The sequence below is a fragment of the Pempheris klunzingeri genome, chromosome 11 (genome assembly GCF_042242105.1).
Source record: "Pempheris klunzingeri isolate RE-2024b chromosome 11, fPemKlu1.hap1, whole genome shotgun sequence".
NCBI classification, from domain to species: Eukaryota; Metazoa; Chordata; class Actinopteri; order Acropomatiformes; family Pempheridae; genus Pempheris; species Pempheris klunzingeri.
The window spans coordinates 11,409,949-11,437,666 of NC_092022.1; the positions used below are offsets into that span (position 1 = coordinate 11,409,949).

At 42.0% G+C, this 27,718-nt stretch overlaps 2 protein-coding genes across 2 annotated transcripts; both read right to left on the reverse strand.

Annotated features, from left to right (window-relative positions):
* Positions 1–379: 379 nt before the first annotated feature.
* rnd1b (Rho family GTPase 1b) lies at positions 380–7,936 on the reverse strand. Its single transcript, XM_070839936.1, has 5 exons — positions 7,817–7,936; positions 7,200–7,287; positions 1,206–1,315; positions 929–1,063; positions 380–625 (listed from the first exon to the last, which is right to left on the reverse strand). Exons 1-5 carry the CDS (start codon positions 7,934–7,936, stop codon positions 380–382), a joined length of 699 nt encoding a protein of 232 aa, XP_070696037.1.
* A 7,297-nt stretch (positions 7,937–15,233) lies between these two features.
* Positions 15,234–25,622, reverse strand: cacnb3b (calcium channel, voltage-dependent, beta 3b). The gene is made up of 14 exons (XM_070839104.1): positions 25,571–25,622; positions 22,135–22,254; positions 21,789–21,911; positions 21,535–21,656; positions 21,254–21,306; positions 20,891–20,910; positions 20,585–20,665; positions 17,392–17,450; positions 17,067–17,167; positions 16,742–16,893; positions 16,100–16,195; positions 15,795–15,965; positions 15,659–15,706; positions 15,234–15,563 (listed from the first exon to the last, which is right to left on the reverse strand). Exons 1-13 carry the CDS (start codon positions 25,613–25,615, stop codon positions 15,677–15,679), a joined length of 1,173 nt encoding a protein of 390 aa, XP_070695205.1. The 5' UTR covers positions 25,616–25,622; the 3' UTR covers positions 15,234–15,563; positions 15,659–15,676.
* Between the last annotated feature and the right edge of the window lie 2,096 nt (positions 25,623–27,718).

Genomic DNA, 27,718 nt, shown 5'->3' on the forward strand with positions numbered 1-27,718 from the left:
CACACGTTGCACATTTCCAATTTGGACAAAATCAACATGTGCCTAGAGATAGTAAAATCAGACAGATGTAACACCATTGTAGTTGCATACTGTTTACAGGTGAAAAAATGGTAGCTCGATGATCAAACCTTGACTGATATTGTTTTTCAAAAGTAAGATAAACAGTGGTGGAAAAAGATGGATGTGCGCTAAAAGGTTCAGGAGTAAGTGGACAGCGAGGTGTCCACCTCTTCTGAGGGGTGTTTGGTTTCTGGGGGGGTGAGGGAAAGATTCAGCAGGAAGCCCTGATAAAACCATCGTGCCCACCCCCCCTTCCCCGAGACCAAAGAGGCAGGGGCTTGGGGTCGCATGTGATGACTGTAACCCAAGAGGTCTCCACTCACATGACCGAGCAGCTCTTGGCCTTCTCCTTTTTGAAGGTGGAGGAGAGCAAATCTGATTTGCTGGGCAGGTGGAGGAGTCTTTTGGAGAGGCGGCGGGTGGGGCTGGTCTTCGGGAGAGGCTGCAGCTTGTTGATGCAGGCCATCGCTGCGGTGCGGAACACACTGTGGATGCTTTTCTCCGAGGTGAATGCTGAGCACTCCAGGTAGGCCTCTGCACCCAGCTGCTTGGCCATAGCAGAACCCTGCAATAAAAGGAGTGATGAAGGGGGCCGTTCATAACATCCTTTAATACATCTTTATCGTTTTCTATTTGCACCACGGTCACCGTGTAGTGTGGAGTTCGGGAAGAAATGTCCCTGCAGGCTCATAAAATGGCTGTGAAATTAAAAATGAGGGAGCATGCCATCGTTGACTCTTCTACATGACAACAGGTGACTCATTATCTTCTTCAGCCATGTACTTCATGATAATAACTGTACTATTTAATTGTGGATGTCATAGCTGTTGTTAATGATTCTAATCCCAATATGCGTTTCTTGTCTCACCTGCTCGTAGGTGATGGGAGTCTGTTTCTGATTGGACAATTCCATCAGTGTGCAGACATCTGTGCGCAGGTCGGTCTTACAGCCAATGAGCAGGATACGTGTGCTCGGACAGAAATCCAGGATCTCAGTTTTCCACTGTGGACACAGAAGAACAATCGGTTCGGTGGATCGGAATACTTTCACAAAAAAAAAGCCATATTTGTAGCAATGCTGATATTAAGCATATGACAGTGGGATACCAAGGAGCATTATGAAAGTGAAGTACTGAAGTCATTACCTTCTTCAGACTGCTGTCCACAGTGTCTGGGCGGCTGATGTCAAAACACAGCAAGACTGCATCTGAGTCACTGTAGCACAGGGGCCTCACATTATCGTAGTACGGAGAACCTTTGAGGGCAGAAAAAAAGAGAATTGTTAATGTGGATAAAAGACAAGACAAACTTTGAAAACACATCTCTGATTTCAAGCAGGTCCATGTGCAATGACTTAAATGCAACTTTTGACCACAGGAACTCAAAGTGTGTGGAGTGGAGTTCTGAGTATTGCTGATTTGTGAGACAAATGTTTTGCAAAGCCACCATTTTGAAATCCTCAATGTTTTCCTAATTTTCATGGTAAAACTTTGTAGTTTCCATACTTTGTAGATCTCAGCGTTTTTTTGTTCTTCAATTGGAAAAGGGCTTTTTGATATTTTTAAAACTTTGGGGTCAGACCTGCAGGTGACTAAACGTACTATTCTAGTGCAACAAGGCTTTTTTTTTTCCTACCAGAGGAACAAAGGTAAAATGTTTAAGAGTTGATGATTTGACCCAATGATTAATCTCTTCTAAGTGGAGATTGCTTCAGGAGTTGAGACAACAGGCTGTTGGTCGGAGCAAAAAGGGTGATTGAGCGGCAGAGTTGCACAGGCACAGCGAAAAAATACAGCTGCAGGGATTATGTGCAATCGGCATCACTTCTCCTGCTGAGCCTCACTTTGCTGTCCCTGAAACTGCTCTTTTCCCTGCTCCTATATCCTCTGCTGGCATTTCAGAGGGAGAGAAGATGACAATCGAGCACTAAATCCTCATTGATCTTCTCTTGCAGTAGATTACGCAAGTGGAACGGTGGGGCTCGGGGCAGGCAGACGCTCCCACTCATGCTCAGAATCCTTAAGTAAACCACCCACCCCCCCTCAAAAAATCCTCTGCTCGGTGTGCAATACCGCCAGTCCCTCTGTTACCACAGCAACAGCCTTGGAATCCACCATCTACATCAGGCATTCCTCCCACCTCTCCATAAAGGCTCACTTTAACTGCCAATCAATCATTTTACACCGCAAACTGCCCACCCACCTACATTTGGGGACATTCCTCTGCTCTGCAGCAGACTTGGGGACCACAGCCATACATCCATCGCACACAAAGACACACACAGTCACCAATGGCAACACCACACCTAATGGCACACAGACTCAGTATTCAAATTTGGCAGCAGCCAGAGGTGAACCCAATCTGTGATCAGATGAAACAGTAGAGGGGCTGCTCAATGGGATTATCATGTTTACTTTAGGCTCCGCGTGAAGCCCAAAAGGGATTCAGTGTTCCTCTTATAGCTACAGATAACAAAAGCAGTCTGTGTAATCACTCATTACATGTTACACGACCGTCCTAATTGATTTACAGCGTGGAAAACAATGCATCAGAAGAAAACATATGAAAAAGCTCACACAACATGGATGTGTGCATATAGCTCGGTTTCATGAATACTTAATGATTTTCCACATTATCAAAGGGTAAAACTGAATTTGCCAGCTGCCGGGCGCTGTGAGTGGAATAATGACAAGCTGCGATGAAATTCCTCAGGGCTCAATGTCCTGAGGAAAGTAAACATCGCGGCAATGGAACAAAGGGACACGCTTGTTGTATTATAACTCTGTTTCTGTGCCTTTGGATAGAAAAATGAGTTTGTTCTACCCATAAATAGCAAATTTACTGAAACATTCTGATTAATCTGATTAAAGCTAATTATTTACTATGAGTGCATTTTTATACAGGGGACAAACCTTAAGAATGCAAATTACATTGTTGCTCTAACACCTCTAACACCGAGGGCTGGAGAGGAAAAGCAACGCTCATCTGTGAGACAACTTTGCGTTTGCTGACTGTGAAAATTGACACACATTAAGATCAGAACAATTAGCACCACTGGGATGATGAGTCTGTGTGTGTGTGTGTGTGTGTGTGTGTGTGTGTGTGTGTGTGTTGCGAATCTGAGGTATCTCATAGGAGGGTCAGAGGCAGGGCTCTCTATAAATCTTCTCAATCTCCCACAAGGGATTATCACACAGCTGGGAAACTGGGTGTGATTCTGCATTAAATGGCCACAGATCTAAATGCAGCAATCAATAGAAAGCTGCACAGGGGGTCCAAGAGCCTTTGCAATTAAAACTGACAAATTAGTTAGGGAGGAGGAAGGGAGACGGAGGTGATGTCAAAATGTTTTTTTTTTCCACAGAAATCGATTTTGTCTTTCGTTCTGGACAAACAATGCGTGATTAACTTGGCATATTCATTCAATCTTAAAAGGGAATACGTTTTTTAAAATGACATGAATGTGTAATGTAAATATTAGTATTTGAAGCTCCACAGCATATTGTTTGGGCAAGGGGAGCAGCCTTGGCAGCACTCTCCCGACACTCCAGGACCCAGTTTCTAATCCTGGAAGAAATAGCTCTTTCTATTGTAGCAAGAAAAAGCCAGGAGGAAGAGGAGGGAAAGCAGGAGTGTAGCCTACTGAGGCAGATCACAAAGAGCCCTCCTATGTCATTAATCCTTCACCCCCTGCAGTCTGATATCACAGAGCACCAGTCTCTGTCTCTTTCCCTCTCTTCCCTCGTTCTCTCTGCTGCAACAACCCAAAGAATGACTTGGACGGACAGATCAATACGCATGCAGAGCCCAAGCATGCTCCAAATGTTCCCTTTCTTCCTTGTTCTCAACAGCATGCCTCTACAACAGATGGAGAGTTTCTGAGGCATGAAACATGGAGAGTGAGGCTGACTAACTGGGGAATGGAAGGAAAAGAAAAGAGCATAACCAAATTCCTGCGGCTGAGCTCAGCTCCATCCGTCTTGATGGTGCGGTGCCCAGAGCTAAGAGTCGAGGTGGAAATTGGGCCAGAGCAGAAGTAGACTTCACAGGCCGAGACGGCGGGCCCTGTGCTGGAGCGTACAGGTGGGGGAGGGGAGGACCTGATTTTCTGTGTGTGCATGAGTGAGAGTGTGAGGGTATTTTTGTGCATGTATGCTAAATCAACTGAGTGACAGAGCCCATTTTCATCATTAGCACACTCCTCTCCTACAGTGAGAATGCAGGGGTCAGACAGATTAATGATCCAGCGATGGGATGACTCACAGATTTGGGGATGAGAGCAGCCCTGCCCCTCCACCCACACTCGGCCGGCTGGGAGCTGTGCTGCTACTGCTGCTGCTGCTGCAGCTGATAACTATGGACTTCACATCCAGGCCAAAAAACACACTACATTGCGTCAGACAGTTGTTCCCTAGTTTCACATGCTAAAGCCAGTCAGAATCAGAGCTGAAGCCCCCTGCAGGGAGAGAAAGGACGTCTCTTTGTTCCTGAGCATCACCACGTCTGAGCTGTTAACAAGCTTTACTTTGTAACTTGACACTGTCAAAGCTGATCACACTCTGAATTTTGAAGTTGAGTCAAACAACAGACTCTTTAAAAAATTTAAAATAAAGCCTTGACGTGCCCTGAATTAAAAGTGTATCTTGCCAGTAATTGTTCACAAAGTCATAGTAGAGGTAATAATAAAAAAAAAAAAGTTAGAGCAGTTAAAGGGTTAACGCTAATATCAATCAAGTCATGCGTTTTAATGAATTATCCTTAATTCTAATCAAAAACTAAACTAGTCAACTAGTCAATCAACAAAAACTTCACAATCATTTAAATGATCAGTTAATCATCTAAGTCATTTATAATGGAACCACCCAACACACTGGGTGGTTCAGGCTTCCCAATTGAGGGTATTTCTTACTTTTCTCTGTTTAATATCTTTGTATATTGAAGCTTGTGGACTGTGGAAAGTACAGACAAATTTACTCATTCTCAGACATTTTAATAATCAAACAATTAATTGATTAATCAGAAAATGTGTAAAACAATTCTGTAAAGTTAATTCTAATTAATCTATGTACAAAATGGATATTGGGTTCATTAGAAATCAATCTTATCCATTAATCATAAAAAAATTATTATATATACAGTATCCTCTAAAACTAAGGCTTTATCAGCAAAACCATTCAACCTAGAATAACTCACTAACAGCATAATGAGATCCATTATTCACTATACATGAGTTACAGCCACTAGATTGTGTTCGCCTTCCCCAGTTTCTCCCACCCCCCCAACCCACCCCTGCATGTCCGATCGGACCAGGCTGATTAAAACCTGAGGATTGATTTTGGTCTGTAAATCCATGCTGGGGCTGAGGGAAGACGCTGCCTGCCATGTGGACCCAGAGATGAGGTCAGTCCAATCAATGAAGGGGAGTTGGGATAATGAGGAGACCCTCTAAGTGCGGTGGCGCTGCAGCAGCACAACCCCACGCAATTAGAGCAAATTACAGAAAAGAGAAGGAACTGCCTGGTGTGACCAACAAATAGCCCCTGTACCTGTCGTCCATCACTTTACATGAGATACATGATGGGGAGGAGGGTTTGATATGGGATCAACTCTTAGTGGAACAAGAGAGTGAAAATCTTTAAATCAACCCTAAAGCCTGTTTTAAATAAACATATTCACATCATCATGAATATCTTTTTGTGCTGCCTTTTGTGGCCTATTCAATCTGTTAATTCACAGCTGTCTGTAAGGCATGTGTATCATATATGTTGTGCTGTATTGTGTATTGTACTGCATTGCGTGGTATGTGTTTGTTATTGAGTATGTTCATTGTTCCTTGTGATGCAAATTAGCCGGAAACTAAGTCGTGCAATTTTGGATTGTTCACGGCCAATGAGGAAGCACAACAATAGCGAATAGAAGGGGTAAAAGAAAGAAAGAAAGAAAGGTGTTTCAAACTTCGGGTCAGTCAGACGGGGCGGCCCAGTGGTCCCATTCAGACTCTTAATCCCTTGCATCATGCTGTTCGAGTGGGTGACCCGGAGTAGCATATGGAGGCGAATGCAGGTCACCAGAGTTTCTGAGCTGCCTCCTGTCTGTCTGCTCCAGAAAACCTTCCTGCTCAACAGGATGTCTCTCTGTGTGCCCATCATCCCCAGGCACCAGGCCCACTCCTGCTGGCCAGACCAAAGGTCCACAGTCTAGGATTAAAACGCAGGATTTGGTCTGGGGAGGGAATTACACTCTCTTTTTTCCCCCGTTGTCGCTTTCGGAAAACGAGTGGGGAAAAAAAATGCCAGAGCACAGTAAATACTGCATCATCTCGTACAAGTGGGTCTGTTACATAAAGGATTTGTTGTACACGGGCGCACGTATGCACCAACACGCAGACACGGGAGCCAACTTGCTCAGCCAGGGTGACCCAGTGAGGCTGCGGATACATCCAGCACGAGTGTGGATGGAGAGAGGGATGTGGGCTGCTGAGAGAAACCATTGTGCAGTGAGCACGAGGGGAATCAAACAGGTGCCGCAGACCCGTGCTCACAGTATCCAGGTCAACACTCTAAACTGCAGATCCCCGGGGAGATCCACACTGACACATTGACCCTCTTTTTCACGCTTAGTGTAAATGAACATATGATGCTCAAAGTCAGCAATAACAACAAGTGAAGCGGAATAATCTCTGTTTTACTGCCTAGTTTTCAGAGAGACATATTAGGCACTGACACGCACTCGTAGATCTGTCAGTCCTCCTGTAATATATGAGGAAATTTAATCAGCTGTGAATTACAGATTTGAAAGACGAGTGAGATTCTTCACTTCAACAAGTGCACATTTCACGTGCCCTTGCAGCAACGAAACAAAGACAACCAGGGCTGCCCTCAGCCTTAAAGTAATAAAACATCACTTCATTCTTACGTCTCCTGCTATTCCGAGACGGATTGGATCATGACAATTACACTTCTTGCTCCAAAGAGAGGAAGATCTGGGAGGAAATTCAAAGGGGCAGATCTCCTTTAAACTGAGAAAGGCGCTCATTACATTCAAGGCGCATTGCCTAATAATCCCAGAGTCCTTCAGTGCTGCAGGCAGGGTGGCGGGCCATGATGGGCCAGACAGACAGAGGAAAGGTGATCAGTTACCTGAAGTGTCCCACAGACTGAGCTCCACTCGCTGCTCCTCCAGCTCCAGACAGGCTGTGTAGTTTTCAAATACCGTGGGCACGTAGGTCTGAGGAGCAATTAGCAACACGGTGCCATTAGTGTGGAGGTGTCAGTCAGTCAGCTACAGGTTATGGAATTTATCTGGCTAATTAGTACAACACGAAAACACGCTCTGAGGGATCAGGTAAATAATAAGCCTAATAATACGTTTTCCTCAATCTGGAGGTATTTCGGATCGATCAATCACATGAATCACTGCAGCTGCAGGAAATATTCAGCACAGGCCAATATAATATAAAACAAACATAAATGCGTAGGCAATGCATGATCCTACTGATCATTGACATTAAAAAAAAAAAAAAAGCTAAGCATCACGGTCTGTGCTTACAAGATAAACCACGAGGACAAGATTTGACCAAAATGCGCATGAAAACTGTGACTGACTGCAACAGACGCACCGATTTATTTCAGCCACATTCAGTCATTTTAAGACACCTTAAAACTCTGATTATCAACTAAACACAAGACAGCATTACTTGCATCTGTACATGTGTGGTTAATTATTCTAAAACAACATGAGCCACATCACAGCATACCTCTGGATAACAGTCCTTCGCCAAGACTTGCAACATCGCCGTTTTTCCGCATTGAACGTCTCCCACAAGAACCAGTTTACATCTCACCACCAGCGGCTGCGTATTTCTCCTCTCCTTCATGGTGTTAATGGTGGGCCAGCGTTTTTTTTGTTGTTGTTCTTTTTTTTGTTGTTGCAGAAAATATCAAAAACAAGCAGCAGTACAGCCCTGAAATCGTCCCAGTGTGATCGCGCGTCCCTGCGTCTGACTCTCGGAGGATGTTCGCAGTTGATCTGATTGAATTTGCCACTGCGGCTCTTTATACAGGCGAGCAGCAGCCAATAGGAGCCCACCGCTCCACAGCCTTTCTAACATCCATGTACTGCTCTCACTGATGTTACCTCAGAGCAAAAACAAGTTCTTTTGTCACGGATGATAGAGCAGTTGTGTTATGATCACTTTTTTTTATTACATTTGGTCAAAATACTGTGTAAGATTACAATGTAAGAGGAAAGAATCGTTATGTTACCCACAAACTAAACAAATTCATTGTTATGAGTGAGCTCTCTCTCTCTCCAGCAGTCAGTCACTGCAGCCGTCTGTTTTGTCACCTGTGGGTCCTGTCACTTGGCCTGCCGCAAATTGATTGATTAGATTGACTTGACTGGCTGGATCAATAGCATACCAGTGGTTTAGGACAATGGGACTGATACACCAATCCACAGCAGGCAAATTAGTCAACTTTAATCTGCATTACAGAGCCAAGTCAATATACTCTAAACAGCACAGCTTCCTCTTTTTCTCCATCTTCCACCACTGGACTGAAATTTCCTGACTCCTGGTTTAGCAGTGTGGGAGTTTGTGGGGGGCAACAGAGAGAAAATGAGACAAAATAGCCACCACCTACATTTTTTTAAAATGAATACAGGTGCTCTGACAACCTTCTAAAACAGACAGATACGGTTTAAATAATCTTTCAGTGAGTGCTTGCTGATTGGGGGGCAGTCTGGACTGTGTCGGTGTGGTGATGAGTTTAATACCCCCTGATAGGTGACCAGCCATCGGCTGCTCACCGGGTCAAGTCAGAGGTCTTTCCTCACACTTATGCTGGTCAAACCCCTGGAGACACACAGACACTGACTTTCACACCCTGAAGGTTATCACTGTATGGAAACAGTATCTCATTGTTAGGAAAAGGAGAATTAAAAGATAAAAGTCAATTAGCTGCCTTCCCCTGAGTTTGGCAGCACACCGTTTAATTTACTTACTGTTGCCAATCAGAGGCCGAGCAGTTTTTGCCCCAGTGGGTCAAAGCAATTTGTCTTTGTTCACAAACAGCCGTATCATTCATCCCCCATGCTGGCGTGTGTTTTACAGCCCAGTGTGTCTTGTTGTCGTCACACACAGCTCTTATTGTGGGGGTTGTGTCTGCATGAAGTGGAGGAAATGTTTTGCAAAGCTGACAGCGTTTCATTTATAAACATTTGTCCAAGTGTACTTTCTGTCTTTATTCATAATATCTCTTGTGATTTTACACCAATCTTGCAAACAAATATTTTGATATATTGCAGCTCATTATCAGTGGTGCAGAAAAGGGGATATTTGTTCCAATCCAACTTGATGTTTGGCTAAATTTAATCTGGTAAAACTAACGTTTTTTGAATTTCCAAACAGAAATAGATTGTCTCCAAACTCAGTTATGAAATTAAAAGCATTTGTATCTTTCAATAGAAAATTGATTTAACACAACTGTTTAATATTGGCTAGTTAAGCTAGTTAATAATTTGATAGTTAGCATGCTGATAAATGGTGCAACATTGCCTTCAATTTCAGATCCTTTTATGGTAATTTGCCTTTAAAGCATCTACAAGGAGTTTTTAACAGGTTATTAAACATACTCACTTTAATACTGATGCCTCTATAGAATTTTCATCAGCAAAGAGACCGTCAGCAAGAAGATTGGTTATTTATATCTTATTATTCAAAATGCCTGCTCCCGGTCCTATTCCAATCAAATCAGATGGCTCTATTTACGACACGACCTGAAGAGCTTCTGTTTACAGTGAGCTGTGTGTTAGTCAGTTGAAAGGAAGCAGGAGGATTTCATTTATGATGCTAGTTTCTGTGATCATGGCTGATGCAGGAGAAAAGAAAAGCATTGAATTGAGGTGAAAAAAAGCTAAATGAACATTGATAGTCAACCATGGTTAGTTATTCAACAGATTGAGAGAATTGCAGGATTTGAAAGGATTCAAAACCAATCTTGAACTGGCCCCGTCCCTTCACGACAGATTTGAAATGTGTCTATTTTATTCAAAAAAATATTATTGAAAAAAAGTTGCACTCTTCCTTCCTTTCACTCACTTCTAAAACAAATGCTAACCACATCAGGATCTCTATGGCACAAGGCATTGGTGAAAATAGTCTTCACCCCAGGAAACACTACCACTTTTGTCCACAGGGGCCGCCAAAGTTAGTCTGTGTTGCAACAAACTCTTTTTGATAACAAATTCCCACTAATTCAGCAAACAAAACATGATTCCAGTGACGTCTTATTCAGTTGTGTCTTATAATATAAAAATGCATTAATCCTCTCTCAGTGTGTGGCCCAGAGTCAGGCGGCTTTCCACCTTTGTCTCATGCCAAGAGTTAATCACAGGTATTAAAGTTTATTGAGGAGAATTTGCTGAGATTTGCTGTAATATCAGACTGTGCAGCATTTCTTAATCATTAATGTATTCTAAACACTTCATGACCAATTACTTGTACTGGTGTGACATGGAGGTATTGAAGAGGGAGGGGTCCACTACGTCTTCATGTATAAGGAACCCAGATTTTTGTGCTACGCCACTGATGAATAAAACCACAATATAGTGATGCATGCTGGAAACATTTAAGAAGAAAAGTTGCAGACCACGAACTCTCCCTAACCCTTTGAAACTAACTGCAACGCATACATGAATGCCTGTGTGAGCACTGCAGAGCTCCTCTGATGGGACAGAGAGAGGGACAGGTGGCTGTGAATACTCATCAGGCATATTGTGACACCTTCCAATATGGCTGATAGCAGAGCATGATAGATAGAGCAGGCTGAGGAGGAAAAAGCGAGAGAGAGGGACAAAGGATACAGCACTGACACCTTAAACTATCACACCTCAATGTTTTTGGTGACATAATGTTAGATGATAATCATTATGTGAGATTGACAGCAGTCCACATACGCTCTCACGAAAACAGACAAAAGCTGAGTCACTATCTTAAAGGATTCTCAGATGGTGAGAAATGTGAACAGGGAGGCTTCCTTATTTTCCTGCTACAAACTCATCAGCAGATGGTGTTGTAACCCAGGATTTCTAGCATGATTTTCATGTGTGATATACTAGGCTTACACATGAAGCCGCAATTTACACTTTTTTTGTGAGTGCGCCTGAGTGCGATGTAAGGCTACCAGTTGAATAAATGTGACATTACAAGCACAGGACAAATGGTGACCGATCATGTCCAGATAAAGGTGGTAATAATGTGGCTCTCTGTGGGAAATAGCACAACCTGAATGTGAATGAGTGGCGTGTAAGTGCAGTTATGATTTGAACAGGTTTATTTTCATTGTTAAAAAGGCATGCGAGGACTAAAGTTAGGACTGAGTTCTGACATCTCTGACCTCTTCTTATTACATAAAAATATGCCAACACAATGCCCCAGCTTTGATGTGGCCAGAAGTATGTGGACACTCCATACATCCACGTTACGATCAAACATCTTATTCCAAGTCCACGGGCATCGATACGCTTAGCAGCCTCCACTCCTTTGGGAAGGATTTCCACGAGATTTTGGAACCTGGCTGCAGAGACTTGCTCCCGTTCAGCCACAAGACCTTGAGTAAGATGTTGGGCGATAAGGCCTGGCTCACAGTTTGGCGTTGCAGTTCATCCCAACAGAGTTGGACGGGGTTGAAGCCAGGGCTCTGCAGAGGCCAGTCAAGCCGAACTGTTCTCAGTTGAAGCCTGAGATGACAGAAATCTCAAACCTGCCCTGATAAAAAAATGTAATTGTTAAATAATTTAAAAGTAATTTGGGTGAACGGACCCTTTAAATAGACAAAAAATGTCAGTGAATGATATTTGTGGTTTATTGGTTTGTTCCATAGCATGGTATCGCCAGAACACAACGTGCCACCTCTGCCCTCTGTTGGTGATATTGTGAATCACTGAGGAGAAACAAAGACGCCTCACACTGAAATGTTACTTAAATGTTGTGTTTTATTCACCCCCTCTCTCAAATGTGCTATTGACAAAAGATGCACCCTGTACACATCATCATCAGACGCTGTTGGATATCATTTATCTTGTCGACTTGTCAGAAACCACGTGAAATGTTGACATCATCATTAGACCAGACAACTTATTCAGTTTTGGAGGTGGGTACAGCATAACGTTTAGTGCATTTATTGCATCATAAAGCAGACATATAAATGATAGTAGTGCAATCATACCCCATCATAACCGAGGAGATATCTTGATAGTCTCAGCTAGTGTCTCGTCAGTGCTAGACTTTGTATTGCATACAGAATTTAGGCAAGTGAAACGCAATAGGAAATAATAATTGTAAAAAATTGTGCTTTGGACATCCAAAGAATAACTACCTTTTTGTAGAAATTTCCTGCAATAAAAATTAAGCAAATACAAGGAGCTGATGTATTTATATTTCTATATATATATATATATATATTCTTTTTCATCGAAAGAAGGTACTGTGCTCTCTGTGTTTCATCAAGTAGAAGTTATGTATCTCAAACCTGGTCCTTCAGAAATGAATGTGGGTGTCAGTGAAAGCAAACCTGACAGTGGTCCTAAATAACTGCAGTGCATCATTCTAAAAAGAGAGGAAAATACATACAAACACATGCTTTCTGAGGCGTTAAATATAGATCTGTGTACTGTGACTAAAACCCTTCTACTCTCGGTCAGCATTTGTTGTTTCTGTGCAATTTGATAGTAATAATAATAATAATAGTAATAATAATAATAATATCTGCATATTGAACATACAGTATGTACAATTAAGCCTTGATAATGTATACACGTGACTGATTATGTAGGTCATGTTGGTTGTTTCATGTGAGGATGGTCCCGAAAAGCCCTTCTGATGAGACAGGAATACATTATGTCATGCACGTACATTAGATTATTTACATATGTGGTATGTTAGCTGAAGTTTTATATGGTAAAAGCAGATGCATTAATGTGAGGATTTCTGTGCTTATTGAGATGCATTCATGTTTATTAGTACCGTAAGACATGAAATGGAGGCAAATAGATGATTAGATAAATATAAAAGAGACTTTTGGTGGCTATGCCAATTTTGGATGAAGCTTTTAGTGTTTGGAGCAAAAACATCTAATTAGCTATTTGACTGGAGGGTGAACATATTCTTAATTTATGTGGATACATATTTAATGTCTTCCAGTTTGTTTGCAATGGGCAAATACGTAAGCAATGATCAATATAACAACAACAACATAAATATGCCACCAGAGGACGCCCTCCATATGCTTATAAGCCTGCAGCCACATGCTGATATTTTTTGCTGTTTATGCCAAAATACAATGAAATAATTTACTGTGCTTATTAGGAAGTGATCCTTTGCAATCTGTTAATATGCTCAGACACTTGAATGTGCCTACAGGGGGGACAAAGTCTTTCAGTGTTGTAGCACAGCGGTGTGGAGGAGGCTGGGTGCACATGTATGCAGCCTTGCTACTTATGATGTGTCCATTTCTTCAGTCACCATAACACCACTGTGTAACAGTGAAGTGTGACATTTAAATGATGATGACCTCTGATAAAAGAAAAAAAAAATGCATTAATGTTCCTGACAGTGTAGTTTGTGGTGATGTGTTTATTTTAGTTTAGCGCTAATATCACCAATAATTACATTCGGCACACATGCTGAGGTAACATTTAACTGTGTTCTTAATCTATATCTATTCTCTTTGGAAATCATACTGTTTATCTATTCAACAAAGTGTGTTTTTTTTCCCAGTCTGCTTGGAAACCTAAGGAGTAAGTCACACTGTGTTAAACCTCTCACCAATTAATCATTTATACAAGAATTTATCCAACAACCAGCCAATGGCAAATGTTGTTGTCTTTTTTTTAAAAAAAACAAAAAAAACACACATTGTAAAAAATATGGTTAAAAGAGTAAAAAGACAGTTACAGCCTCAAGCCTTCAGTTTTGTCATCAGGAAACAACAGCTAATAAATACAAGGTGTGTCAAAACTGAGAGCCTGAGACTGGAGCGATGTATCTGTCCTTTTTGAAATAACCTAAACATGAGTTAATATCAGTGAATCTCTTGATATTTGGTTATGCTACAAATTATATTTCTGGGTGGATTATTATTGTCGTTGTTTCTGGGTGGATTTCTTTGGGATAAATGCACATTACTGTGCAGCAACTGTCACACAGTGTGATTACTCAAAGTGATTAAATGTGCTAATTAATTAGAATCACATTTGAAGCCAAACTGTCTGACTCAGTGATTTGTTTTGCATTTGTTGGAAGAGCCTTCTTGTCTCAGACTACTATAACTAATATCAAGAACCACAGTTTCTGGTTAATACTGAATTGCATTGTCATTTGAGTCAGGTTATGGGATTTGCTACCAACCATCCGCAAACAAACCACAGTTATTAAATAATCCGTCCAAAGAAAACGGACCAGCATTTATACATTCACAGCTGTGACAAAAGATGCATATAGACTGTTGATGTGCAAGCCTGTGCTTGTCATGCATGGGTTTTGCATCACTGTTCCCTACAGATATGTGATCAGCTCTACTGAGGGCCAAGATATGAATTATAGATAGTAGTGTAGATATTTACTGTAAAAAAAAAAAAAAAAGAAAGAATAAATCTAAAAAGGCTACTGGATTAAAAAAAGAAGGTGATAAAGGAACAACTGTGCCTTTGAGGAAACATTTGGTTAAACTGGAATGACAGCTCACAGGGAGCTGTGGCGATGGAAGACATACAAAATTGAATTCTGTCACTCTCTGTACTCTTTGGCCAGAGGGGGAAGTGAGGTTTATCAGAGAGGACACCCTACAATGGGAAGCTATTCATGTTTGAATTTTGTGTTGCACTGATAGCATTGCTGCGCTACAGTACTGCATGCTATCATACTCTGACTTCACAGGTGTGCCATTGGTCTGCAATGAGAGCTGAATGAGCTGATCTGCGTCTGGGACAGCCACAGTGGGTGTCTGATCACACATGGGCTGGCTCAGCTTCGCCAGGAGGGGGATGCAACTTCTGGTGTGAAAGCAGGAAGTTGGGAACAAGGTCAGGGTGGGAGGGAGGGTGAGGGAAGGTGGTGTGCAGTGACTGCACTGCTGTACTGGTCTTTGTTACCAGTACATGTGCAGCTGTAGAAAGCGGCCCTGAGTTGTCGCGTGGCGGTGGGAGCAGGGAGCTCCCGCCGAGGGGGCAGCAGTGAGTTGGAGGCTCCTATGTTTGGTCAAATCTTCCTCCTCCTCCTGCTCCTCTCCCTCTTTTTGTTCCTCCTCTTCCTCCAGCTCACCAGCCCCCTGCTCTTTCTCTCTAGAGGGACTCCTGCTCTTGCTCTCTTCTTCGCCCCAGGTGTGGCCAGAGAAGGTGGTGGCTGGCTTTGAAAAGATGAGGGCTGCTGCTGCCCCCTGGTGGCGCCCTGGTCCCTGTGCTCTATGACCTCCTTGTCTGACCCCAGCCGACAGCACAAGCTCCTCCTGTGAGGACAGAACAACACCAGAAACTATTAACAAAACAAAACAAAGACTAGAGCTTCCCAAAGAAAGAGAGAAAGAAATAAATGTCTTCTCACCTATGTCTGTGGTAGTAATCATTCTATCAACTCTTGAGTCTCAGAAAACTGGTGAATGGACACGAGAGACAGACAAGTAATTAATAATGTAGCCAACATGTTAATAAATGAAGCATCAGTTGTGTGTTTGTCTTACCTGTTGGCTGGAGTTAGCTGAGGGAGGTGTGATCACGTTTTGTTCCAGTAAGGGGTTAACAGGGGCAGAACAGGGCAGATGTGTAGCACGCCAGTAAATTTCCAGGTACTCTGCAAGGTGTTCACATGCATCCTCCAGCTGATTCTCATCCAGGATGACATCGAACATCTCCTAATGAGTCCAAGACAGGAACACGAGAGATGAGAAAGAAAAGTCACTACGAAAAAGAGTTGTATGAATTACGACTTTATTTCAAAAGCCTTTTCTGAGCATCTTTATTCTGAGTTTTAGGAAGAGTGACGTACAGGTGGACACTGAGCCAGCTTGTCCCCTGCCATCATTTGGACGTTGAGGTGTTTGCTTTGTGACTTCCCTCGAGATTTGATCAGCCTCTGAAGAACCTGTGTGATGAGCCAAAGACGAAGACAGTCGAGCAGTTAAAAAAGAAATAACAAAATCTGAATGGGATTTGGTTGAGGTTAAATACATAGTTGTAATATAATTTCCTTTTTGTTTTCTTCTTCTTATTTAGTCACACAAAGTGAGCATATCATTTGAAATTTCAACACTGTTTTCCATCTTTCAACCTCCTTTTAATGCCTACAAGATTTGAAACCCACTATAGTCTGTATGACCCATGACTCATGAGTCATTAAATGTCAGGAAATTCAAACAACATATTCTGTGAATCATTCAAAACAGGACTGCAGCTAATGATTTTAATTTAACTGATTATTGAATTGATTAATCATCTATAAAATGTCAAAAAATTTGTGAAAAGTGCTCATCACAAGTCTTGGGAGTCAAAGGTGTTGTTACCTGTCCCTGTCAGTCAACTAGTAGATAATTCCGCTACTTCAGATCTGACTTTAATAATAACCAACAACCATGAGGGGGAAAACATTTGTTTTTAGTGAACTGTGAAGTTTATGTGGGTTGTGCTCTACTTTAGGTGAGGACACTTTGACGTAGACGATAATGGGAGCCAGAGAAGTTTTGAGGAGCTGTGCTGGGTGGTTGATGGTGTCTGCATCCAGGACGACCAGCTGAAGAGATTTGGCCAACTCAAAGATCCTCTCTATCTCGCTCTGGACCTCAGCTGCCAGCAAACCAGAAAAAAAACAACAACCAAGAAGATGTATTTAACAGAGCAACATCACTTGCTTAGGTTTAGAACAGACTTCATATTAAAGACAGAAGAGGCATCTATATTTAGCAGGTACTAATCTTTATTTAGCGAAAAAGATCAAAGACAAGTGTGTCATCACTCACCCAGACTGGAGCGTGTGTTGGATCTCTCCATTATGGCCTTCTTGTTCAGCACAGAGCGCTTCGCCAATGACAGATCAGCAGTCACCCGCGTAATGGAGATCCTACAGAAGAAGCGTCTTATCACATCACATCCACAACTGTTCCATTTCAAAGGATGAGATGAACTTCAACTCTCTGCTAGCTAAAAATAAATCATCATCATCATGTGTCCTATCGACCATGAAACGCGATAGTCAGAATCCCACGAACAGCTCTGTAGCTCGGTCACACTGTTACTGTACATTGAGCTGCAGCTGTAGAGAGGAACAGAGACAGCCGTACCCACCTGCCGTCAAACCTGTGCTTTAGGAAGTCAAACAAGGCTTTCTGCATCATGTCTGTTACCTAGGCGACAGATAGGAGGAAGCAAGAGTGGACAGAAGTCAGGAGGAGAGACTAATGTTACAAAATATAGACCTATGCAGACATAACACTGCATTATTACTGATATTTTCAATTTTTTTTCCATTTTTTATTAAGGCAACACTTTAGTTTGAATCCCCATTTAGCATTTATAAGAACTATAAAAAACATGTGTTTATAACACACGATATCATATAGTGTAATGTAATGTATAATGTAAAACTCCAATGAACCAATAGCTTGCTTTATATTATCACACCAGTGTTTTAGAGTATTGTTATTCATTATGTGCTTACAAACCAGCCTCCACTTATGGTTTCCCACAGGAAAAGTTCTAGTCTCTGACAAATACATTAATAATCAAAACACACTTCTATCTGCTTACAACTATACTGAAGTGTGTTATGAACATGTATTCAATGTTTATATTCTGCTCCTGAATACCGAGTAAGGGGACTGTGAGTAAAGTGTTGCCTTGATTGTTGACAACTAATCACTTTGAGTTTTATCTCTTTTACAAGAGTGACTTGGCCAAAACAGCTGCGTAGAATAAACAGCACACAGTCACACCATGAATCACTTTGGCACGTTCACATTTAGTGCAACTCGATGGGACCGAAAGACATTAAAATAACAATGTTCTTTTTTAAACAAAGTTTTTAGTAAAATTACATTCTTCATGAAAGAAGCTTGTGTTATCGCCTGAAAAAACAGTTAGCGCAGATGGAAATGAGCACCATTAAAGTCCTGTTTCACTCAAAAATGTGTTTTGCTTATTTTTACTTTACTTGGATGCTCCAGCCACACTGTGCTTATGTATGTGGTAAAACATTTGAAATTAACAATATTCTGGATGAACAACCATGTCTTCAAACATCTATGGATGACATGTAGAGAGATGGTCTGTGCTTGGTTGCGCATGTTTGCATGTACACAGTGACGATGAAGTCAAGCAGTCTATTTTCAAACAGTCCTGAAAAATGGATGGCCTTTGGAGTAGGGGATGACGCGCACAGTGGTGTTGCTCTTCCACAGTGCAACAGAAGGACGGAGGAACAACGAGATGGAGGTGCAAGAGAGGGAAAGAGGAAGAACAAAAGAAAAACAAGGAATGTTGAAGAACAATGGTGAGCAATGGAAAATAATATGTACAAGAGAGACAAAGCAGAGAGAATGAGAACGAGATGGGAAGAGAGAAGGAGGGAGGCTGGTGTTCACCACTGGAGCATCCCCAAAGCACATCACCAGAGCAATGCATAAATATTTCACACACACACAAAACAAACGGCTTGGCACACAGCCTGCGCAGTCACAGAAGACAGAGCGAGGCAGAGAGAAAATGTTGTAGCACAGAGACATTCTGTTCAATTACACGCCTCACATTTCAGCATATCCGCAGATTCATTCGAAATTGTCGTGTTCTAAGATGAATCGAGTTTAACTGCAATGTGTTTTCATACATCTCATCCCATATGTGTTACAGGGAGTTTAGTATAGGCGGATATCACATACAGTGGCTATTGTAAAGCGGCATGCATGCAGTTCTTCCAGCACTCCGAATGGATCTAAGATTCCCGATGTGTGTGCTTTAATTTCATCAGGATGTGACTGTGGTGTTTAGCATCAGTGTTAATGGGATAATGGAGGCGAGAGTGATTCCCTTTAGATCAAACCAGGCAGCTCCATACTGGACCAGAAAATACAGCCCAGATTAAACTGGAACAAAAAATGGCCGTCCGCAGAAGAAAAGACCAAAGGCTGAGCTCAAACACTGAGATACAGTATGTACAGTTTCCTTTATTAATTATTGATGTACTGAGTTTAGATTGATCAAATAATACTGAATAAATACAATTAAAAACCCATCTGAAATTAAACAATTAACAACAAAACATTCTAGCAGCTCTGAGAGGCTGTGTTTAGGCGCAGCAGTTCTTTGAACTAACATGCTTACAATGACAATGCTAACATGCAGATGTTTAGCAGGTATACTGTTTAACATGCTCACTGCCTTGGTTTGGTGTATCAGCATGCTAACATTTGCTAGTTAGTGCAGGGACAGCTGTGTCTGACAAGGATGTCATTGATGTTGCAGGTAGTAGTACTAAAATAAAAGTGAAATTCGTGGTGCAAGAGGAACAATAAAGGGATCAGCAACATGACTATGTTTCATTCCAAAGGGGACATGGATGTGTATGCTAAATTTTATAGCAATTCATCCAATCCAAAACCATAAATGTCAACTTCATGATGGTGCTAGAGTAAAAGGGATCACCAAAGTCAGGAGGATTCATTGTTTGAGCGCACATAAACGTCTGTACTAAATGTCCTGGTAGTCTAGTCATTAGATGACGAGATATATCAGTCAGGACTGAAGTAGTGGACCCATAGTCTGTATCACCCACTGGTTTGTGGACTGCAATTTTGAAGCCTTCAGTTTAGCATTTTTATTTTCATTTTCATTTTTGATTTACGGCCATCGCTAACTTGACATTGGAGCTAGAAGTGGCGCAGTTTTTTGCCCACCTCTGATTGGTTAGTCACAAGATAGTCCCACCCTAAAGCATGCCCTGCTTTATCGTCTATTTTAAACTAAATGATTTAGAAAATGAACATCATGCTGTATTGAAGAAGACTTGAAATTAGCGTCTGAGACCTTAAACTTATGAGGAAAGTGTTTACTAAGGTAACAAATAAAGTGAGAAGCAGGGTCATTTTCATTTAGACTTTTTCATACAAACTGACTTGCTTTGGGGCCAGTGGAGTCACCCCCTGTTGGCCTTTAGAAAGAATACTGGTTTGAGGATCCTATGGATGTGCCAGACTAGCACTGCCATCTCCACAGCCAAATGATTTAATGTCATGAAATGTAAGATTTAAAAAGGATTTAAAAAGAAAAAAGAACGAGCTGGAAGACTGCATCTAATTTCAGTGATATTTTTAGTGAAATAATTGTTTCCTAAAAAAAATCATAGGTTAATTTTCTTTAGGTTAACTGATTGACTAATTGCTCCATATCTGCAGACATCCCTGTAATTACTCCAAACATGAGACAAGACTTGAATAAACAGAACCAAACTATTCTGACCAAAAAGCTGTGCTCATGGTTGTCTCACCTCATAGCCTTTCAATGAAGGGCCCACCAGCACCACTGGCCGCATAGACGGGACTACATCATATGGAGGAACATGTTCAGTCTGCACAGGGTTTGGAGGAGCAAAATATACAACATGATGATGTGAATTTCCTGTAATGTCATATGCATTTAGCTAACACACTCAAAAAATGACGTGTAGTCGCTCTGTATGTCACTAGCAATGTTCAGAGCCATATATGTGTAGCAGTACAATTGAGGGTGTTCTTAAATTAAATGTAAATATGTAAAGCGGTACACAGAGGTAGAGGCACAATAGTGAACATACCTGTTTCTGCTTCTGTTTGGCTTTCAGAATAAACAGAACGAACATTAAGCAAGAAGGATAAAAGCTAATAAGAAGACTTTGGGTTTGGGTTTTAAGGCTCTGTAGGAGTGTATTAACAAAGCAAACATGCACGCCATGCTGGACTGAAGAAGTACATTTACAATGTGGCCAATTAGTTGTCATCACTCATAATCTTTCCGCTTAGATTGAGGGAAAAGGCAAACTATGCTGAGAGGATGTTTCCAAGCACATGTTAGTTCAAAAGGGAACATTTTAGCCCAAGAATAGTCCCGTGAGAGCATGCAGTCCCTGTAGAGGCGGCACAGACAGACACAGTAGCTGGACTCCTCTAGTCCCACTTACCTGCAGATGGCGGGGTGGACCTCCATCCTCCGGATGAAGCGTTCCCTCCTTTCCTGTGGAGCAACATAATGCAAAGACTCATTATGCGTGCATCCCCTCAGGAGCCAATTTAGAAAGAAGAACTTCTAAAACTGAGCAACACATGAGCAAGAACTTGTTCTAAAAAAAGTTTTCAAAGACTGGAAGCTGGTGGAATTAGGGCAACAGAGAAAGGCAGTGATCCGGAGACAAGTAGAGGACTGATAACAGGCACTCTCTCTCAGAGCTGTGTGACCTCTGACCTTGCTGCTGCTTTCTGCTCTTGCTTTATCCTCATGGCCTCTAGTTTGACTGGGCTTGGGATGAAAGTGATGTCTGCCCCTTCCTTCACCAGCCGACCGATCCACCAATCATTGTTATATTTCTGCGTGACAGTGAAACACACCTTTTATGACTCCCAAGTTATGCTGAAAAATGTGTTAACATGGATCAAGCCTGATATCAGACGTCTTTATTTGCTAGTAATGTGATAATCTTAACGCTGAATCCCACTCACCTCTTTTATGTGCAGAAAGTCTTTGGTTTCAAAGTTAATAGCGGCACCTTGGACAGGACAGTCTTCATCCAGGGCCCCACAGTAACTCACATTAGTTTTCACTGCGAATGCTACTGGTTTAGACTGTTGAAAAAACAATGAAATTTGAAATGAAATATATGAAAATATGTATTATCACTGCCATTATACTTCAATCTAATGATTCATTTTACCTTAATGAATCTACAAAATGTCTATTGAAAATCAACCTCTGAGTATTAACACGACTTAGCGTGACTCAGTACATACCGCCTCTCAGGAACTGAAGCTGAATTTAAGGACAAGCATTGAACTTTGACCCTCTCACCTTGGCTCTCTCAAGCTGTAGCTGAGCCTGGCGCTCGGCTTCACGCCGAGACGCCTCCTGGTCCTCCTCCAGGGACAGGTCGGAATCCGAGGGTCGACTAGTGTAGGAATCGGCTGAACCCTGAAAGAAACAGGTAGGGGAGAGAAATAACTACTTGCTACTTCACAAGTCCACAATTATTCATGTTATAGTAACCGTTGACTTGCAGCAAATAGACCTGATGCAGCTCCACACAGATCACCTACATCTCCCTCCGTGTCTGCCATGTCTTTCTCCTTGTTCAGCCTATCTCTGAACCTGCCTGACCTTTCCCGAAGCCATGTGATCTAGCCTGCAAGGCCCAGTAAGTTCCTGTAGCTTTCCAAAGCAGCCGTCTCAGGGGACCAACATGTGCATGAGTGCTACAACAACACCAACAACCAGCAGAGTGCTTGCTGTCTATTTATCCACTCAGCCAGTGACACCAGATGTTTGGAAAAAGCTCAGATACCAAGCGGGGAAAAAACACAACTCTAACAAGTGTAATGATAAAACAGGTTAATGCAACAAAATACATCCTTGGATCAATTTTCTAAGCCTCTAGATTGGTCTGTATCAACAAAGTATAATTATATCTGTTAAGTTTGAAGTTTGTGATCTGAAATTGTGCATAATTTAATTTTTAAAAATGAAGTTCCAGACAGATAAAACTCTCACAAAGCATCACTTCACCCAATCCCACATTTGTCGTCTGACTGCATCATCAGCATCCATGATCTTCCCCAGCTGGGTGCAGAGCTGGAAGACTCCTCACATACTAGACAGGAGCACCCACATCTGAGAGCCAAATATAGCTCCATAACAACGTCATCCTTCTTTTACCCTTTTTTCCCTACCTGTGTCCTCCTCTCTCTTCTCTTCCCACCTCCCCACCATTTCCTTCCCTCCTCTGCTTTTTTTCCCCCTCTCATCCCCACCCAAAAATAAAAATGCATTAGCTGAATTCAGCTCAGAGTTTGTGGGTATCATTTGAATATCAAAGCCTGCCTGAAGAGTCTGAAGGGTCTACCAGCAGAAAAACAAAACCTAATTAAAGCACACACAGTTCTGCAGATGGATGAATAGGATTGATATTTTGAAGTACAGACTGAGTCCCACTTTGCACAAAATAGCTTTACATTGTCTTCACCGATACTGATGGCATGTTCATATTGTTTTGATTTGATGTAGAGGGACTATAGGGAAAACTGTCTTGTAGATTAAAAAAATGATATATGGCAGAGAAGACACATTCCCTTAAAGCTGAAGCACTGGACTGCCAGTCCCTTTCTCTGTCCAGATTAGTTTCAGTGATGCAAAACATTCAGATATTCTTTGCTTTCTGCTTTTTTAGCTTCTGAGTAGTGCTGAACTGCATAATCACTCGATAAGCACAGAATTTTGTCATCATTATCTCTGCCAGGAATAAGCCTGGCCTGACGTAATGATATAATGATATAATGTTAATGATGATGATCAGTTCATGCATTTGGTTGTGTGTGTGTGTGTGTGAGTGTGTGTGTGACTGTCTGTCTCGCATACTACTTGACCGATCAGCCTAATATTTATAGTCCATATTTACGCCTGCATGATCAACAGCCTCTCATGGTTGCAGTGATTCACAATGTTTAAAAAGTCTATTTTTGACTATTTTATACCGTCATTGACTACAAGCTCAACTGCTTCAGTTTGGTATCCTGTTTCTGCTATGGACAACATATGTTTGCCCAGATTTGCCCGCCAAAGCCTGACAAATGTTATTTGTATTCATGTAATCAAACACAGCAGTGGTCATTTAAAACTTTCAATAATGCCAGCAAGGTGCTGAACACCTTTGTCAGTTAACTCGTGCAATACACCAGCAACTTTTTGGTCAACATGAGAGTGCAATGTGCTCGCCACAGGAGATTAGCATACACTGAATGCTTTGAAAATGAAATGAAAAATCACATTGCAAAAGGACAAAAACAAGCTTTATCTATACAACATGACTAAAGTTCTTGTCCTGTTATGTTCACTGCTATCATGGTTATAAAGGGGCCAGTGTTACCAGGTGTTGTGTCAAAGTCTGTTCCCCCATCAGACAGTGTTTTCTGTAGCAGCGCCCTTCACAGTTATTATGGTTAGGTGTAGCAGAGGTCACCCGGCGGAGTCCTGAACTCTACTGGGTGCATTTTTCTATTTTTTTGCTCCCTGTTGCCCCATCAAAGATATTCCAGATCTTTTAAGACAAACTTAAAATTAACTGTCTGAGCTTTCAATACAAAGATTGACTGAGAAGTTGGAGATCAGTATTTTTAATACGGCACAGGTTTAATGATTAATTCTTTTGATTGTGTTGGAAGTTTTAGATAATGTGAACTGATGAAGCCTCATTCTCCTCCTCAGTGTCTTTCACTTTCACATCTGTGTGATAAATTCACATATTAGTCACTTACTATGTAGACTTGACAAACGCCACCTCATTGGTAACTCTGCCACATCCCTTGATGCTGTGCTGTCTAAAACCATTTCCAGCTTTAGAGATTTTGGACTCTTGTCTGTTAGAGCCAACTGTAACACCTAAAGCCAACAAACTCACCTTGGTGTTTTTGAACAGACCAAAATAAGAACCTGGAAGATTTTAATATGACTGTCAACTAAGAACTTTCCTCATAGCAACATGAACAAATATTATGGGCATGCATACTGCAAGCTTTGAATGATTGATTGAATGATTATTCAAAAAATATTCCAAGTTTATGTGAAGTTAATATGAAGCTTCAGTAGTCTGAGTTAATCAAATCAAGCGGTCAGTTTAGTACAAATTTCCCTCTTTGTGTTTCCATGGACAGTCTTTTCTTACTGAGCTGAAGTGGACAGATAGCAACACAAAGATACTACAAATCTTTGAAATATTCTCACTGGACCATTGATATAGTCATTCACTTCCATTTTAAGTGTATTACATAGGGATCTTTGCAATTTTTGAAATTTCACAGTGGTCTGTAGCACTCCCAAAGTAACATCATAAAACTGACTAAACAAACAGAGACACAAGTATGGGCTCAACTGCAATACTGAAAGGTAGGAGTGACTTCATGAAAACACGAGAGATGAGACTCATTCAACAGATGGGCTGCTCTGTGAGGTACAAGTTCAATGCAGACTGCAAAGTAGCCTACATAGAGTTGAGATACATAAATAAGAATAAGAAGATGAGGAAGAGGAGGAAGAGTCGAGAGGAGAAGTGGGGAGATGCTGGGAAAGTGAGTGAACCAGAATAGACTTCTGCTGAGACAAGAGTGAGAGGGGAGGGGAGAGGAGAAAAACAGAGAGAAGAAGATGTCTCAGAGCAGACGAACAGGGGACTCACGGACGGAGAGACTGAGTTTGCATGCAGAGTGATTTAACAAAACGGGGAGCATCAACAGCATACCTTGTTACAGATGAGTCCTGTAGCGCTCGAGTCGGAGGCAGACATGATTCTGCTGCCAGCGCTCTCTTCTCCCCCATTGCACAGAAAAGGCAGAACCCTCCTCCCCTCAACCCCCGTGGTTACAGGGGGGAGAGAGAGGGTGGTGCGCTCAGCCTAAGTGCTTCACAGCTGACGTTGCTGCGCTGCCTCAACAGCCATTTCCTATACAAAATTGATGCCCTGACTGCAGCACTGGTGCGTACACGCCCGCGTACTGGTACAGTACAGTGGGGCTCTTCAGCTTCGAGCCAGCCCTCATGTAAGAAAGGAGCTTTGTTCTGTTTTCATGCACCATCTCTATCTCTATCTCCTCTCCTCTCCTCTCCTCTCCCACCACGCCACAAAGCTCATGTACCCATCTCCAGCATCACATTCCTTTCTAGTTATTTCATACATCAATCTTATGTCAGTTCCTGCTTTAAGACATCTTGAAAAAATGACATAAAATCAACCAGGTTGGTCGATTGACTTGCATGCTGCACAGAATCAGTCTCTCACTGAGCGCCGACAGAACTTTGAGACAGAACAAAGACTGAGCAGTTATGTAAGTCACGCTAAGTTAACAATAACCAAGCCAGGAGATTCTGAGAGACAACTGTTTATACTTGTCATTCCTCTGCCAATTAGTTGCTCTCTTTGCTTAACATGTGACTGCTTCAACATAAAAAATGACACAAACTAACACAAAGGGTGTAAAACTTAACAGAGGAACAAGAGGAGGACATGAATGGAGCAATGAAAAGAGAAAGAGGAGGGTAGGGCCGTGCCCGCCTGCCTGTCTGTCTGCCCTGCACCATCCTCCTGACAGGAAGGTGATGCATGAGCCCACAGAACAGAAATGCAGTGGTGAGTCAGCATGCAGCCATCTAGAGTCCATCAGACGTCCTAATAAGCCAGCAGAAAGGTCTCTATTGTAGGAGACAGCCTTGTTGTTCCTGGCAAGCCAGGGCTGCATGCCTGTTCTCCAGGTTGCCCCAGGCACAGAGGACCCTACTTTGCAGCCATTATGCTGGCAGCGTGTGCTCTCTCACCCTCATTCAAGTTTGGCTGCTTAAGAATTAAGTGCACTCCACCAGGGCTTTTAGCAAAAATGTCTCAGGGCTATATTTCTGCGTGGCTTTTTGAAATTAAAGCGAAGCAAGCAGGCAAGCATTCAAACACACACACACACACACACACACACACAGACATGCACACACATATTATTATAGTGAGAGCAACTAGCTCCCTCAGGAGCTGCCTCTGGAACAGAGAAGATAGGGTGACTATTTTCATCATTAATGTTGTGCATGAAGCAGCTATTGAGTAACAGCCTTTCGAACAGCGGGAGAGGAATGCAAAGATGGAGATGGAGTGAAAGCACAAGAAGTAAGAAGACGGCAGAAAGAAGAGGGGAGCCAAGAGAAAACGTGCCCGATTGGCAAATTAGACCAAAGCAATACAGAGAGAACTTAAACACTAAAAAAGAATAATAAATAATGATTTTTTAATAAATATTCATGTCATTTGTCTGCTTTGCGAATGTCAACTGGTAAAGCTCTTGAAACTGTATTGACGAGAGGAAGACAGAATAATAAGGAAAAAAGGGTGAAAGAGTGTGAAAAAAACAGAGGGAGAAAAAGAAAAAAAAAGCGAGAGGGAGGAAGACAGTCAGTACAGTAGAACAATAGGACCAGAGATTAACAGCAGAATCTTTTCTTTTTTGTAATTTTTTGCTGTTCACATAGTCTAAATATAGATCTCCTCTCCTCCCCTCCCCTCCCCTCCCCTCCCCTCCTCTCTCCTCTCCTCTCCTCTCCTCTCCTCTCCTCTCCTCTCCTCTCCTCTCCTCTCCTCTCCTCTCCTCCCATCACAGACTGGGGTTGGCAGTGGGGAGAGGATAGCGGAGGATTGTCAAAGTTCACTGAGTTTTGATGAATTCCCTCAAGAAAGAGCAAAGCAGATTTGAGACTGGCTCAGCTATATTCACTGATGCCAGATAGCCCATCTGAATGTGAACTAAGTGCCTATATGGACAACAAGAACAGCTTGTCTCTCTTCAGTCTACGGCATGTATCCAGTCTCTGCAGCAATAGTGTTTTTTTTCATCTTCTTTCCAACAGAATAATA